Source organism: Pseudoliparis swirei, chromosome 18 (genome assembly GCF_029220125.1).
Source record: "Pseudoliparis swirei isolate HS2019 ecotype Mariana Trench chromosome 18, NWPU_hadal_v1, whole genome shotgun sequence".
NCBI classification, from domain to species: Eukaryota; Metazoa; Chordata; class Actinopteri; order Perciformes; family Liparidae; genus Pseudoliparis; species Pseudoliparis swirei.
Window position 1 is genome coordinate 1,841,765 of NC_079405.1, and position 17,693 is coordinate 1,859,457.

Consider the following 17,693-nt stretch of genomic DNA (forward strand, 5'->3'; position numbering starts at 1 on the left):
TCCGGTCCACTTGCCAGCTGCTGCCCCGCGCTGGGTGTCTGAGGCCGGGCACAGCGGGTCCGGATGAACCGCTCGGTGTGCTGTGGTTCCCCCTGGTGGAACAGAGCGGTACTGCATGCGCTGCAGACAGAGACGCCTCAGAGACGGTCTTTGTTGTTGTGACCTCCAGGACACGTGGGCTACTTTCATTTTGTGTATATTTCACAAACCTCAGTTAAAGAAACCAAAACAAATCGATGTTAATATTTTATTAATTATTGTCAAAAAGTATAACTATCTCTAAATTGCCACGTTCCCTCGGGTGTCAGGTTCTGGCGGAACATTGAAACACTGAAAGCTCCGCCGCTCGGTTAAAAGACCAACAGCAGAAAGTCATTATGAACATTTTAAGCACCTTAAAAATGCAACGTGATCATAAACTGACATTTATATATTTTGAATATTCAATCTTCAATATTCAAATGCAAAGAAATCCAGTTTAATATCTTAGTAAATAAGTGAATGTTCAGAATTCTTCGTTTTCTTTCTCCACTCATCAGAAACTAATCATTCAATCAAATCTCTCAGATTCTAATTTAGATACAAAATATATATCAATGTTATGAATGTGTCTTTATAGTGTGAAGCGTTCGTCTCTGACCACAAACGTGATTGGACGGCAACCAATGACCCGGAGGCGGAGCTACGGGCCGGGTGTCCCTGCTCCATTTGGACTCCTCGTGTCTCCTCACAGGAGGTCAGTGGGGGGGGGGGGGGGGCTCAGCCCATGTAAGGGTACCTCCAGTCCGGGAGGGGCTGCTGGGTCTCCTTCACCACCTGAGGAGACGTCCACCTCAGGATGTAGTGAGGACCTCCGGGTTTGTCATTGGTTCCTGGACGGAGAAGAAAAGGTAATAATCTATTTAATCATAATAATAATAATATAATTCATAATATTATATTTGGAATTGTTTATTATTAGAATTAATATAATTATTGTATTATAATTATTTTTCATTTTATAATTAATATTTAATTAAAATTATTACAATTTGAATAATTATTTTCATTTATATTATAATTATCTATATTATTATAACAAATGTAATAAATATGATTCTCCTTTTTATTATTATAATTATTCTGCTTTATATTATAAGACATTTTTATATATTCTTCTTCTTCTTCTTCTAGAGATTATAATCCCCGCCCCCCCCCCCCTACCTGAAGCTCTGGCTCCACCGAACGGTTGCTGGGCGACCACGGAGCCGGTGGACTTGTCGTTCACGTAGTAATTCCCCGCCGCGTTCCTCAAAGCTTTAGCGGCCTCGGCGATCACATTCCTGAACAACCAATCACAACGTCCCATCAACCAATCACAGCGTCCCATCAACCAATCACAACGTCATCAACCAATCACAACATCATCAACCAATCACAACGTCATCAACCAATCACAGCGTCCCATCAACCAATCACAGCGTCCCATCAACCAATCACAACGTCATCAACCAATCACAACGTCATCAACCAATCACAACGTCATCAATCAATCACAACGTCATCAACCAATCACAACGTCATCAACCAATCACAACGTCATCAACCAATCACAACGTCATCAACCAATCACAGCGTCCCATCAACCAATCACAACGTCATCAACCAATCACAACGTCATCAACCAATCACAACGTCATCAACCAATCACAATGTCATCAACCAATCACAACGTCATCAACCAATCACAACGTCCCATCAACGGATCCAAAAAGGAAAAAAGAAAGTGTGTGTGACTGTGTGTGTGAGTCTGTGTGTGTGACTGTGTGTGTGTGTCTGTGTGTGTGACTGTGTGTGTGTGTGTGACTGTGTGTGTGTGTGTGTGTGTGTGTGACTGTGTGTGTGTGTGAGTTTGTGTGTGTGTGACTGTGTGTGTGACTGTGTGTGACTGTGTGTGTGTGTGACTGTGTGTGTGTGACTGTGTGTGTGTGTGTGTGTGTGTGTGTGACTGTATGTGTGACTGTGTGTGTGTGACTATGACTGTGTGTGTGTGTGTGACTATGACTGTGTGTGTGTGTGACTGTGTGTGTGTGTGTGACTATGACTGTGTGTGTGTGTGACTATGACTGTGTGTGTGTGTGTGTGTGTGACTGTGTGTTACTATGATTGTGTGTGTGTGTGTGTGTGTGTGTGTGACTGTGTGTGTGTGTGTGTGTGTGTGACTGTGACTGTGTGTGTGTGTGTGTGTGTGTGTGACTGTGTGTGTGTGTGTGTGACTGTGTGACTGTGTGTGTGTGTGTGTGTGTGACTATGACTGTGTGTGTGTGACTGTGTGTGTGTGTGTGTGTGTGTGTGACTGTGTGTGTGTGACTGTGTGTGTGTGACTGTGTGTGTGTGTGTGTGTGTGTGACTGTGTGTGTGACTGTGACTGTGTGTGTGTGACTATGACTGTGTGTGTGTGTGACTGTGTGTGTGTGTGACTATGACTGTGTGTGTGTGTGACTATGACTGTGTGTGTGTGTGTGACTGTGTGTGTGTGTGACTATGACTGTGTGTGTGTGACTATGACTGTGTGTGTGTGTGTGACTGTGTGTTACTATGATTGTGTGTGTGTGTGTGTAACTGTGTGACTGTGTGTGTGACTGATTGTGTGTGTGTGTGTGACTGTGTGTGTGACTATGACTGTGTGTGTGTGGCTGTGTGTGACTATGATTGTGTGTGTGTGTGTGTGTGACTGTGTTACTATGATTGTGTGTGTGTGTTTGTGTAACTGTGTGTGTGTGTGTGTGTGTGTGTGTGACTGTGTGTGTGTGACTATGACTGTGTGTGTGTGTGACTGTGTGTGTGACTGATTGTGTGTGTGTGTGTGTGACTGTGTGTGTGTGTGACTATGACTGTGTGTGTGTGTGTGTGTGTGACTATGACTGTGTGTGTGTGTGTGTGTGACTGTGTGTGTGTGTGTGACTGTGTGTGTGTGTGTGTGACTGTGTGTGACTGTGTGTGTGTGACTATGACTGTGTGTGTGTGTGACTGTGTGTGTGTGTGACTATGAATGTGTGTGTGTGTGACTGTGTGTGTGTGTGACTATGACTGTGTGTGTGTGTGACTGTGTGTGTGACTGATTGTGTGTGTGTGACTGTGTGTGTGTGTGTGACTATGACTGTGTGTGTGTGTGACTGTGTGTGTGTGTGTGTGACTGTGTGTGTGTGTGACTGTGTGTGTGACTGTGTGTGTGTGTGTGTGACTATGACTGTGTGTGTGTGACTATGACTGTGTGTGTGTGTGTGACTATGACTGTGTGTGTGACTGTGTGTGTGTGTGTGTGACTATGACTGTGTGTGTGTGTGTGACTGTGTGTGTGTGTGACTATGACTGTGTGTGTGTGTGACTGTGTGTGTGTGTGACTATGACTGTGTGTGTGTGTGTGTGTGTGACTATGACTGTGTGTGTGTGTGTGTGTGTGTGTGTGTGTGACTATGACTGTGTGTGTGTGTGTGTGTGTGACTATGACTGTGTGTGTGTGTGTGTGTGTGTGACTATGACTGTGTGTGTGTGTGTGTGACTGTGTGTGTGTGTGACTGTGTGTGTGTGTGTGTGTCTCACCTGTCCTGGGCGAACACGGCCCCCGTCAGGGCGTACGGAGACGTTTTGTCGATCAGCTGCAGAACTTCTTTGTATTCGTTCTCCGGATAAACGAAGACAGAGAGAACCGGCCCGAAGATCTCCTGCACAGAGCCGTGAGTGTGTGAGTGTGTGCACAGGTGTGTGTGTGTGCACGTGTGTGTGTGTGTGTGTGTGTGTGTACCTCGCTCATGATGGGGTCCAGGGGGTCTGAGGTCTCGATGATGGTGGGCTCCACGTAGTAACCTTTGCTGTCGTCATAGTTACCGCCGGCCACGACCTTCAGAGTGGACGAAGTCTTAGCGTGATCGAGCCACTTCTTGATCCGGGCGAACGACTGCATACACACACACACACACACACACACACATTTTAAAATACATTCAAAGAAAGAGGACTTTATTTTGAAAGGCTGAAGGAAGTTGAACCTTGTCATCGATCACAGCCGAGAAGAAAGTACTGAAGTCTTCAACGGGCTGAGGGGCGGAGACAATAATCAACATCAATATGAATCAATAACATTCATATGGATCCATGGCGGTATTGATCGGTACTCACGTCGCCCACCCTCAGCTGCCCGTGGGCGACCAGCAGCTGCTCCCGGATCAGCGGCCACAGCCGGTCGGGGACGTACATCCTGGAGCAGGCGGAGCACTTCTGACCCCCGAACTCAAAGGCCGAGCGCAGCGTGCCGCGCACCACGCTGGCCACGTGGGCGGAGCCATGCACGAAGTGGAAGTTCTTACCGCCGCACTCTGGGGGGGGGGGGGTTCAATCGAGTTAATTGGAGAACTTTTAATAATAATAATAATAATAATAAGTTATTAAATAATAACTTTATTTTTTATTATTCAATAGTAAAATGTATATTAATAATAATAAACATGATTTATTATTTAATTAATATATATTAATAATATTATTATTTCTATTCATATAATTAAGAATAAATCGTGTTCATTTATATTATTAAATTCCATATTATTAATTATAATAAATTGTGTTTATTCTAATTTTAATTATTATTTTAATTATTATTATCAATATTATTATTATTTGATTTATATATTGTATATATATCGAATCGTCCTCTCTTACCCATGATGTGATATTTATTTATATATATATATATATATATAATATATTTATACATTTTATACATTTATTTTGTAAGTGTGTGTGAAGCATCACTTCATGTTCCTCACCTCCGGCCAGGCGAGGGAACGTCCGGTAGGCGTCCACATTCTGGGCGACCTGCTTCCACAGACGCTTGAATGTCCTACAGAAAAACAAACCCTGAACACATCAGGTCGTAGTACTCGGGTTGTAGTACTGTAGTAGTACTGTAGTAGTACTGGTAACAGGGTGTCTACAGGAATAAACCAGTGAAATTTAAGACTTTAAGACTTTTTAAGACCACATCTAAATAAAATTTAAGACCTAATTTACGATGGAAATATACATTAATCTAAATTAATTAATTCAAAGTAAACACACTGATGTCTGTTCAAAATTAACAGTATGGTGTAATGCAAAAGGATAACACAAATGTCATTGCTGTTGTAAATTATATTTATTAATACATTTTCAGAACATTTAGGTCCCATGAACAAATGTCTATAAAATTAAGTAAATATATTTTTAAAATACGTGCAATCTATAAAATAACATAAATAACATTTCCAGCTGCTTTTAAAATGCAAATTCATTTACATAATAGAATGTATGTGTGTGTGTGAGTGAGCGAGTGTGAGTTCTCATGTCTCTTTGTGATGGATGTTTGTGCACAGGTTCATGTCTACTCCTGAGCTTTTGTGAAAACAATCCTTTTCAAACTGTATTAATATAAAAACTTCCAGTTGACATTTAGTCCATTCTCCTGGAAAAAAGAAAGAAAAGGCAGACATTAGCCAAGTCACCACATCTCTTCATGACATCACCACTTCAGATTAATGTCAGACTGGATCAATATGAATGAATACTATTTTTACAAATTAAGCAACGTGAGCCATCTCTTGAGCCTAGTGAACACTATGTAGACATATTGACAGGTAAACACCACTCTACTTACTACCATTCTAAAACTATTTTTAATTAGTCTAATTAATGTGTAGTGCGCCTATGCATAGCTGTTATTAACTTGACACGAGTAAAGCTTAACTATATGAAACACATACTCATATACATGAGGTTAGTTAATACATATATTTATGTTAGACTTACTTTGAGGTGCTGAAGTAGGTCCTGGTGTCATGGCCCATGAGCTCCACAGGATCCTGACGGGACCTGGTCATTTCACCAAGAGCACATGAAGTCCAGCTGTCTGCTCGCGGTGGTCTGGTCCAGAGTCTCGTGGAACAGAATGAAGAACGCACTGCAGCGTTGGACTTCGGTGATGAGCTCTTTGTTGCACGGCGCTGGATTTCCTCCGGTGACCTCCAGCGTTGTAGTTGACGTCGTTGCGGGCGGCGGAGCAGCAGCTAGCGGCGGAGCAGCAGCTAGCGGCGGAGCAGGAGCTAGCGGCGGAGCAGCAGCTAGCGGCGGAGCAGCAGCTAGCCCCGCGGGCTGCTGGCGGCCTTCGCTAGTCTCTGTGCTTCTTGCTCTGCACGTGAGATTCCACCGCTGGAAAGTCTCCCGACACATAACGCAGCTTCAGAAGCATTTCACCGACCGTGACCAGAAACACTCGTTCTTTTCAAGCCGTTGTTGACCTTGCATCCTGCCATGTTTTCTAAACTCGTCGATGCTTCACGTTGTCGGGGATTGATGGGACCGAATACGCGGGGCCCCTTTAAGAGAAGGGGCGTGGCCCCGGTGACACCAGAGACGCCGCAGAGCGACCGGAGCAAAATACGGACCTGGTGGAACAGATTGCCTCATATTCGTAATGACATGACACCCAAAAAATTTAAGACCAATCCAATCTGAATTTAAGACAATTTAAGACTTTTTAAGGCCTTATTTTTAGGAAAAGCAATTTAAGACTTTTTAAGACTTTTTAAGGACCCGCGGACACCCTGTGGTAGTACTGTAGTAGTACTGTAGTAGTACTGTAGTAGTACTGTAGTAGTACTGTAGTACTGGTAGTACTGGTAGTACTGTAGTAGTATTGTAGTAGTACTGTAGTAGTATTGTAGTAGTACTGTAGTACTGGTAGTACTGTAGTAGTATTGTAGTAGTATTGTAGTAGTACTGTAGTAGTATTGTAGTAGTACTGTAGTACTGGTAGTACTGTAGTAGTACTGTAGTAGTATTGTAGTAATACTGTAGTAGTACTCGGATCGTAGTACTGTAGTAGTAGTACTGTAGTAGTATTGTAGTAGTACTGTAGTACTCGGGTCCTTACTGGTAGCTGCCGGTGAAGTTGAGCCCCGCCAGGTGCTCCGAGGCGGTGACGGCGTCCCCGAAGGTCGGGCCGTCGGCCGGCAGGAACTGGATGACGTGCGGCGGCAGGCCGGCGTCCCTCAGCACGCGGTACACCACGTAGCTCGACGACACGGCGGCGTCGCTCGGCTTCCACAGCACCACGTTGCCCTGGGCGACACCACGGCGTCAACAACCCTCCTTCACCACCTCACGGGATGATGACATCAATGCTCTCACCATCAGCGCCGGCGTTCCCGCCAGGTTCCCACCGATGGCGGTGAAGTTGAACGGAGAAACGGCGGCGACGAAGCCCTGAAGGGGACATGGCATTATTATATTAACATTGTTATTCTATTAATAGCATACAGCGCGGTGCATTATATTTAATAACGTACAGCAAGTATTATATTTAATAACCTCATAGTGCATTATATTTAATAACCTCGTGGTGCATTATATTTAATAACCTCATAGTGCATTATATTTAATAACCTCATGGGGCATTATATTCAATAACCTCATGGTGCATTATATTTAATAACCTCATGGTGCATTATATGTAATAACCTCGTGGTGCATTATATTTAATAACGTACAGCAAGTATTATATTTAATAACCTCATGGGGCATTATATTTAATAACCTCATGGTGCATTATATTTAATAACCTCATGGTGCATTATATTTAATAACCTCATAGTGCATTATATTTAATAACCTCATGGTGCATTATATTTAATAACCTCATGGTGCATTATATTTAATAACCTCGTGGTGCATTATATTTAATAACCTCATGGTGCATTATATGTAATAACCTCATGGTGCATTATATTTAATAACCTCGTGGGGCATTATATGTAATAAGCTCGTGGTGCATTATATTTAATAACGTACAGCAAGTATTATATTTAATAACCTCATGGGGCATTATATTTAATAACCTCATGGTGCATTATATTTAATAACCTCATGGTGCATTATATGTAATAACCTCATGGAGCATTATATTTAATAACCTCATAGTGCATTATATTTAATAACCTCATGGTGCAATATATTTAATAACCTCATGGTGCATTATATTTAATAACCTCGTGGGGCAATATATTTAATAACCTCATGGTGCATTATATTTAATAACCTCATGATGCATTATATTTAATAACCTCATGGTGCATTATATTTAATAACGTACAGCAAGTATTATATTTAATAACCTCATGGGGCATTATATTTAATAACCTCATGGTGCATTATATGTAATAACCTCATAGTGCATTATATTTAATAACCTCATAGTGCATTATATTTAATAACCTCATGGTGCATTATTTTTAATAACCTCATGGTGCATTATATGTAATAACCTCATAGTGCATTATTTTTAATAACCTCATAGTGCATTATATTTAATAACCTCATGGTGCATTATTTTTAATAACCTCATGGTGCATTATATGTAATAACCTCATGGGGCATTATATTTAATAACCTCATGGTGCATTATATTTAATAACCTCATGGTGCATTATATGTAATAACCTCATGGGGCATTATATTTAATAACCTCATAGTGCATTATATTTAATAACCTCATGGTGCAATATATTTAATAACCTCATGGTGCATTATATTTAATAACCTCGTGGGGCAATATATTTAATAACCTCATGGTGCATTATATTTAATAACCTCATGATGCATTATATTTAATAACCTCATGGTGCATTGTATTTAATAACCTCATGGGGCAATATATTTAATAACCTCATGGTGCATTATATGTAATAACCTCATAGTGCATTATATTTAATAACCTCATGGTGCATTATATGTAATAACCTCATGGTGCATTATATTTAATAACCTCATAGTGCATTATATTTAATAACCTCATAGTGCATTATATTTAATAACCTCATAGTGCATTATATTTAATAACCTCATGGTGCATTATATGTAATAACCTCATGGTGCATTATATTTAATAACCTCATGGTGCATTATATGTAATAACCTCATGGTGCATTATATTTAATAACCTCATGGTGCATTATATGTAATAACCTCGTGGTGCATTATATTTAATAACGTACAGCAAGTATTATATTTAATAACCTCATGGGGCATTATATTTAATAACCTCATGGTGCATTATATTTAATAACCTCATGGTGCATTATATTTAATAACCTCGTGGTGCATTATATTTAATAACCTCATAGTGCATTATATTTAATAACCTCATGGTGCATTATATTTAATAACCTCATGGTGCATTATATTTAATAACCTCGTGGTGCATTATATTTAATAACCTCATGGTGCATTATATGTAATAACCTCATGGTGCATTATATTTAATAACCTCGTGGGGCATTATATGTAATAAGCTCGTGGTGCATTATATTTAATAACCATGGTGCATTATATTTAATAACCTCATGGGGCATTATATTTAATAACCTCATGGTGCATTATATTTAATAACCTCATGGTGCATTATATTTAATAACCTCATGGTGCATTATATGTAATAACCTCATGGAGCATTATATTTAATAACCTCATAGTGCATTATATTTAATAACCTCATGGTGCATTATATTTAATAACCTCGTGGGGCAATATATTTAATAACCTCATGGTGCATTATATTTAATAACCTCATGATGCATTATATTTAATAACCTCATGGTGCATTGTATTTAATAACCTCATGGGGCAATATATTTAATAACCTCATAGTGCATTATATTTAATAACCTCATAGTGCATTATATTTAATAACCTCATGGTGCATTATATTTAATAACCTCATGGTGCATTATATGTAATAACCTCATGGGGCATTATATTTAATAACCTCATGGAGCATTATATTTAATAACCTCATAGTGCATTATATTTAATAACCTCATAGTGCATTATATTTAATAACCTCATGGTGCATTATATTTAATAACCTCATGGTGCATTATATGTAATAACCTCATGGGGCATTATATTTAATAACCTCATGGTGCATTATATGTAATAACCTCATAGTGAATTATATTTAATAACCTCATAGTGCATTATATTTAATAACCTCATAGTGCATTATATTTAATAACCTCATGGTGCATTATATTTAATAACCTCATGGTGCATTATATGTAATAACCTCGTGGTGCATTATATTTAATAACCTCATGGTGCATTATATTTAATAACCTCATGGTGCATTATATGTAATAACCTCATGGGGCATTATATTTAATAACCTCATAGTGCATTATATTTAATAACCTCATGGTGCAATATATTTAATAACCTCATGGTGCATTATATTTAATAACCTTGTGGTGCATTATATGTAATAACCTCATGGTGCATTATATTTAATAACCTCATGGTGCATTATATGTAATAACCTCATGGTGCATTATATGTAATAACCTCATGGGGCATTATATGTAATAACCTCCAGTCCGCGGTACAGCATGGTGTTGGTGCTGCCGTCGGCGTCCAGCGGCTGCTGCGCCTCCAGCTCCACGGCGTATTTGGCGTTGAACCGGAAGAAGTCGATGAGCTCGGCGGCGGCGTCGATCTCGGCCTGAACCACCGTCTTACCCTGGAGGGGAGATTATAACATCTAGCGTCAACTTATTATACATTTATACACAGACTGCATATCATTATTATTTTAAAAGTATTACATTATTATTGTTTTAAAAATATTAAATTATTGTTTTTATTATTAAATAATAAGAATAAGAATGATATATATATATTTTAAATAATTTTCAAGAAGTAAGTATTATTTAATTATTGTATAAGTATTATTTAAATATTTTTTATTAATAATAATATTAAATAATAACAAGTGTTATTATTATTTAATGTAAATTGTTATTATTATTTATAAATTTAATTCACTATATTTATAGATTTGAGATTTATTTAATTTATAACTATTTAATTTTAAATTATTGTGTGATTTATTCCTTCAGAATAAAAGTCTTATTCCTGCCAGTTAAATGCTTTTATTGTGAAGCAGCAGCATCGAAACGATAAAAATAAAGTTATTATTTTTAGTAAAAAAATGTATGGATATATTTTTCAATACATACATTTTAAATTACAAAAATGTAAAAGAATACAAAAATTTAAAATAATTCCAAATATTTTTTTCTTTAAAAAAGTCTAACTATTTTAAAATTTAAATAAATAAAAAATCTAATACAAAATTAAATCATGAAATATAAATTAATAAATAATTGAAAATAAAATATGATGTTTAGTGTCTAGCGTATCCGTGGCGTGTGTCCCCCTCTCTAAAGGTCGATTGTGACCATGTTGGTCAGCAGTCTGGGTACCTGTCCGATCATGGTCTTGGCGAGGACCTCGGCCCTCCGGGGGCCACTGAGCAGGTCTGCGGCCCTGAAGAGGACCTGGGCCCGGTCCTGGACCGGTGTCAGGTCCCACTCCTTCCTCGCCGCCACGGACGCCAGGATGGCTTTATTGATCAGCTCCTGGAGGAGAAGAGGTTCAATAATTATTATTATACCTTTAAATAATAAATATACTTTAAATAATAATTATATGTTAAATAGTATAGATATATATGTATATATATGCTGTATGTACATATATATATATGTTAAATAATAAATATCCGTTAAAATAATAAATATATCCGTTAAATAATAATTATATGTTAAATAGTGTAGTGCCGGAGATACGGAGTCGGAGGCGGAGTATTCAGGATCGAATTCCAAGCTTTAATATCCATCAAGGAAGAGAACCTTATCCACACAACTGCTTAGCATAGCGAGTTAGCAGGAATGACATGCATCAACCCCTGTGTCACAACTTAACTGTCCGTGTGGCAACACCATTCCTAAAGGTGAATTATGTTAACATTACATGTCACCACAATAGTATATATATGTTAAATAATAAATATACGTTTAAATAATAATTATACGTTAAATAATAACTATATGTTAAATAATAATTATATGTGAAATAATAAATATAAGTTAAATAATGAATATACATTCAATAATAATTACAATACGTTAAATTATAATTATATGTTATATAATAATTAGAATATGTTGAATAATAATTATACGCTCAATAATAATAATAATAATCATGCGTTAAATAATAACTATAATAATTTAAATCTCCAGAACATCTCCAGAACTCACCGTGTCAGCGTAGCAGAACTTTGCCACTTTGTGGGAGTGATTGAACGGCTAGGAGGAAAAACACAAGATCAACGAGAGATCAGAGGACAACAACAACAACAGCAACAATCAGTCTCTCATATAATAATACATTATTATATCATGTTTGAGCTCACCGACAGCTGGAAGCGGACGTCTTTGGTCCAGATGTGTTCGTCTCCCACCACACACGGGATCTCCTCCGTCTGCCCCTTCAGACCATCCAGGGCCTGGAGGAGGAGCAGGAGGAGGAGGAGGGGGGGGAGGATGAGGAGAGGGGAGGAGGAGGAGAGAGGAGGAGGATGAGGAGGAGGACACGAGGAGGGCACCACATGTTCTCCTGTCTCCTCCCGACACGAGGAGGTTCTCTCACCTCCTGCAGGTCTCTCCTCTCCTCGCTGCCCTCCAAGAAGCTGAGAATCGGCTCGTTCTTCACCTCCACCGAGGAGCGAGGGAACGTCCTGAACCTACACACACACACACACACACACACAGACACACACACACACATACAGACACACACACACCCAGACACACACACACACACACACACACACACACACACACACAGACACACACACACACACCCAGAACACACACACACATACAGACACACACACACACACACACACACACAGACACACACACACATTTAAAGTATATTTTGTTTCTTTTTTTTTGCAACATTAATGATTTATTTATTTATTCATGTCGTGGATTTAAAGTTAAACTAAAGTCTCGTGACGTTGAGCCTCTGAAGGAGGATTTGGTTTTTTGAACTTATTGAGAGTTAATTTGTATAAAAAGTAATTTAAACATATTTAACGTAAAGTTTGTCTCCTGCTGGACAAACTACTGAATCGTCCAGTTTCCCCACGCTCCTTGAACTCAACGTCCTCTCCATTCATAAATGATCCACTAACTCTCGGAACTGAAGGTCACGGAGGGGGCGTGGCCTGAAGGGGGCGGGGCCTGTGTGTGTGTGTGTGTGGGGGGGGGGGGTAGACGGGCCAGCTGGTGGCCCCGTAGCGAGTCTCACACATTCAGAGTTCCCCTCAGAACTGAGTTCCTCCGAGGGAGAACCACAACAAACTGTTTTCACAGATGTCCCAGAAACGTTCTGCATTCCTCGGGATCGACCTCACGGCGCCGTGACCCGGCGACCCGCGGCGCCGCGGGGTCACGGCGCCGTGAGGTCGTACGGCTCGGCCAACACCTCGAGATTAGATAACCACAGATTGTGCCGGGATTTTAAGCACCAAGCAGATAAACGCACAGGTCCTTTGTACAGCTTTAAACCGATGAAAAGTGCCTCAGGGGGCGGAGCTACGGCAGGGAGGGGCGGAGCTATGGGAGGGGCGGAGCTAAGCCCGGGATGGAGCGATTTTTTTTTTATCACAAAAAATAGCGTTCGCGAGGGAACGCGTTAGCGGGGAACATTAGCGTGTCGGCAGGTCAGACGAGTCCTCGCTAACGCCATTATCGCGACCAAGGGGGAGGGGCTAACACGCCGACAGCAGGGGGAGGAGTCCTGTCTGGATAAGGCGACCAATGGCAGGCTATGGAGGTGGTTAAGTCCCGCCCCTTTTGGTGGACCACCACGGAGACCATTCATAGTTTGGTGTTTGAGGCTCTTCATTCGGAGCCCTTTCCCACGAGGGGATTACCCACAATGCACAGCAGCGGGGCTACCGGTGGTTGTTATATTTATTCACGGAATCATTCTGGATTGAAAGATGGAACGTGTCGTGACACGTGACATCGGAGGAAATTAAGAAACATACCTGCAAACTCATGAGGGGTGAAAAAGGTGACAACGGGGGGGGGGGGGTGCAGGTGACTTTCTTTTTTTTGTCACCACATCCACGTTGTTTGAAGCCTCAAAGCTTTTAGAACCACAACTACAGTCATTTTATTGTTCTGACCACAAATCTAAATAATGATAATAAACAGTTTAAGAACAAAAGGTTCTCCGCTCTGACTCAGCCCTATAATGATAGTAATAACAAATATACATTGTGATTATATATATATGGTTAAAGTCATTCATGAACCAACTTCCTTTTTTTCCCTCCTGAACAGTCCTCATGGACTTCTCCCTGAATCTGTTCTGTCTCTCCCTGTTTGTCACGATACTCATATTATAACTTCTATACATATTACATACCTGCCATAAATATCATGATACCTGATGCCAGAACTCAATTCAATACCATAAAAACAACATGGTACCATAAATACGAGACTGGTATATTTATCTATAATAGTAATAAATAAAACATCTGTATGGTTCACTTTTTACCAACTTTTTCAACACTTAACAAATGACAGTAATATGAGTATTCATACAGCAAGATATGAATGAAACTACATGGTTCCATCATAGCATTGATGATACACTATGAGGCCGTTAGTCTCTGACCAGATGATCCACAGTTCATCAGGATGAGCAGCTGGAGAGTTACACAACTTTACAGACTGAAACATTTCACTTTTTAAACCGAAGTCGGTCTCTAAGCTGCTCCTCTTCTCTCGCTGTGAGCTGCGCAGCGCAGTGTGCGCAGACAGCTCGACACGGAGCAGCGCGTGCGCTCTGATCGCTCTCTTAATGAAGTATCGATACTAAAGATATGCTAAATCACATTGTGTTTAACGTACGGGTACTTTGTTAGCATCGCTACACCGTGCAGCGTGACAGCAGCAGATGTAGCGGGCTAACATTCAAGCTAACCTGAACCCCCAAACGCTGTCGACATCTGAACGCTGATTGGCCGAGACGCGACACGTCCCATCAAAGATGTTTTATTGTGAAGAAGAGCACCACTTCACACTTTTCTCCGCGTCTCACTGCAATCTCAACGGCAGCGGGCCAGGTGACCCCCAAAAACAAAAACTCTTCGGATCTCCACGATTCACGTGGATGACCTATTTTGAGTTCAAAACGGTGAATTTCACCGAAAGGTGACAAGTTTGCAGGTATGAAGAAAGCAAGAAATTATATTTCATTATGTTTTATTTTTTTATGTTGAAAAAAAATAAAATAAAAAGTGAATATTTTATTTGTCACTTCATTTTGAGCCAGACGCAAACAACACAAATATATATAAATATATAAATAACCAGTAACGTCACCATCCCCCAGGTGACGTGAGTCCCCGGGGGATCAGGGGTGAAAAGGTCACGCTCGCTGGTTAACTGGTTGGCATGGTGCCTTTGCACTAGTTTAGCTAGTGGAAGGATATCAAGGATAAAGGATCAATTATATAATAAATGTGTTTTTTTCAACTTCAGACATTATATTATTATGATTATGACGTGACGTAAAAGCAAACTCCCGGTCGACCTGGTTGGTCACGTGTTAATGACGTCACGTTTACGGTGTTTAGTGATCACAAAGCGACGAAGTGTCTTAAGTTGCCGCGGAAGGTTCCGGAGGCTTACGCCGGAGTCTCGCGCGCCTGCAGCGCGTGCGTTGGTACGTACCCCCTCCAAGACTGGCGCGCGGCCGCCGTCACGCGCAGCATGTTGTCTATTCGACAGAGAGGGAAGCCCTGTAATCAAACCTGATCAGGGATCGATACCTGATCAGACGCAGCCACGCAGGTCAGGCGGCGTTGACGGACTAAATAACTGAGGTGTCACAAGAAAATATGAATCCCATGAACTCAGGAGCATGACCCGCCCTCCCTCGCCTCTGATTGGCTACCACGCGTCACTGTCGTGGTTCGGATTGACTGGGTTTTGGGCACGAGGGACACGATTGGTAGGGGATAGGCTAAGAATAGAGTCGACCAATCAGAGGTAGAGGAGGGCGGGTCATGGAGGGGGGGTCGTAATATTTTACGGAAATAACGAGATAGTGTGGTTGTTTTGTTTGTTTTAAAACAATATTTCCGCTAATTGTTCTCAAATTAATCAGATAGTTCGTGTTTTAACATGTTTATGAGAGTTTTATTGTTTTTTTAAACATCCTCATTATCTGTCTAGAAAAGCCCCCTCCCCCCTCATTCCTGCGGAATGGAGCCTTCCACGGGGCAGGTCTGCCACTGGCCAATCAGCGAACAGTTAAAATGTCTTCAGCCAATCACAGGCCCCACGTGAAGGTTCTATTTGTGAGCTGCCTCTTGAACTTTGGATCTGGTCTCCTGTGAGTTCTCAATCCTTTGGATTCCACAGAAAGCTGATCGATTGATTGGGACATATTGATTAAGACACACAGTGTCGGTATAATTATAATAATAACCAATAATAAATAGTTACATGTATGTACACCGGCACATTTTCTATTCCTATCTTTGTAATATTGTTTTATATTTATATTATTATATTACTACATTTTTAAATGTTTTATTTATCTCATATCTCCCATATCATAATTTACCATTTTATATTAAATATTCTATATCTAAATACATATGGATTTCCCTCTTTATTATTCTGTCTATCCTTCTCATAAAATATGTTATAGACATTATATACGTCATCAATGATGTGCATTGCAAAGCACCATTTGTATAATATACTTACTATAGTACTATAAAGTGTAATGCAATGTAAATATTAATTATAATAATATATCTTTCTTTGAGGGAACTTCTGATATCTAAAATGGTTTGCCTTATTATCATTATTATTATTATTATTATAATTATTACCTTCGCATTGAAAATGCCGGAAGGTTATGTTTTGATCGCCGTGTATTTATTTATTTATTTATTTGTATGCGTGTTATTCGCAAAACTCAAAAAGTATTGAACCGAATCGCATGAAATTTGGTGGGATGATTGTTTATTATCCGGGGACCAGTTGATTAGATTTTGGGATTGATCGGGTCAAAGGTCAAGAACAGGTCAAATCTTCTTGAATCACATGGAATTTGGTGGGATGATTGGTTATTATCCGGGGACCATTTGATTAGATTTTGGGATCAATCGGGTCAAAGGTCAAGGTCATGGAAAGGTCAAAATCTTTTTTTTACCATAGCACGATACATTTTTGTCCAATTGGCATGCAACTAATGCCAAAATGTTCATAATTCAATGCCCAATCTTGTGATATGCGAAGGTATGCGCTCTACCGAGTGCCCGTTCTAGTTATTATAGTTATTGTATTATTAGTTCACTGGGTTTAGTTCATGACTGTCATGACACAGAATGACCACCAGGTGGAGCCAGAGTCTCCACTGAAATACTTGTTTACACGTCATGAAGATATAAACAAGAAGTATTGGGATTTGTATATATAATATATAAATGTATTCAATTCAGTTTATTTTATATAGCCCAATATCAAAAATTACAAATGTTCCTCAGATATATATTACATATTATATAATGATATAATAGTATATAATAATATATATATAATAGTATATAATAATATACTATTATATCATTATATAATATATATTACATATATTATAATGATATAATAGTATATATATATATATATATACACACACATATTATATTTCTTAAAGGACATGTAACGTCTCAAAACATAATT

At 39.5% G+C, this 17,693-nt stretch overlaps 1 protein-coding gene across 1 annotated transcript; it reads right to left on the reverse strand.

Annotated features, from left to right (window-relative positions):
- Window positions 1-233: 233 nt before the first annotated feature.
- aldh4a1 (aldehyde dehydrogenase 4 family, member A1) lies at window positions 234-15,834 on the reverse strand. Its single transcript, XM_056438072.1, has 15 exons — window positions 15,672-15,834; window positions 12,562-12,655; window positions 12,326-12,418; window positions 12,171-12,218; window positions 11,331-11,486; window positions 10,436-10,585; window positions 7,204-7,278; window positions 6,947-7,134; window positions 4,806-4,879; window positions 4,159-4,355; window positions 4,029-4,076; window positions 3,785-3,937; window positions 3,583-3,704; window positions 1,204-1,322; window positions 234-872 (listed from the first exon to the last, which is right to left on the reverse strand). The coding sequence occupies exons 1-15, from the start codon at window positions 15,710-15,712 to the stop codon at window positions 760-762; spliced, it is 1,671 nt and encodes a 556-aa protein (XP_056294047.1). The 5' UTR covers window positions 15,713-15,834; the 3' UTR covers window positions 234-759.
- Window positions 15,835-17,693: the final 1,859 nt, after the last annotated feature.

Coding starts and splice junctions, on each gene's coding strand:
- aldh4a1 (XM_056438072.1), bottom strand. CDS start 15,712: ATGCTGCGCGTGACGGCGGCCGCGCGCCAGTCTTGGAGGGG. Junction 4,880..6,946: donor AACTTCACCGGCAGCTACCA/GTAAGGACCCGA, acceptor GTTTTTCTGTAG/GACATTCAAGCGTCTGTGGA. Junction 3,938..4,028: donor CGGCTGTGATCGATGACAAG/GTTCAACTTCCT, acceptor GTGTGTATGCAG/TCGTTCGCCCGGATCAAGAA.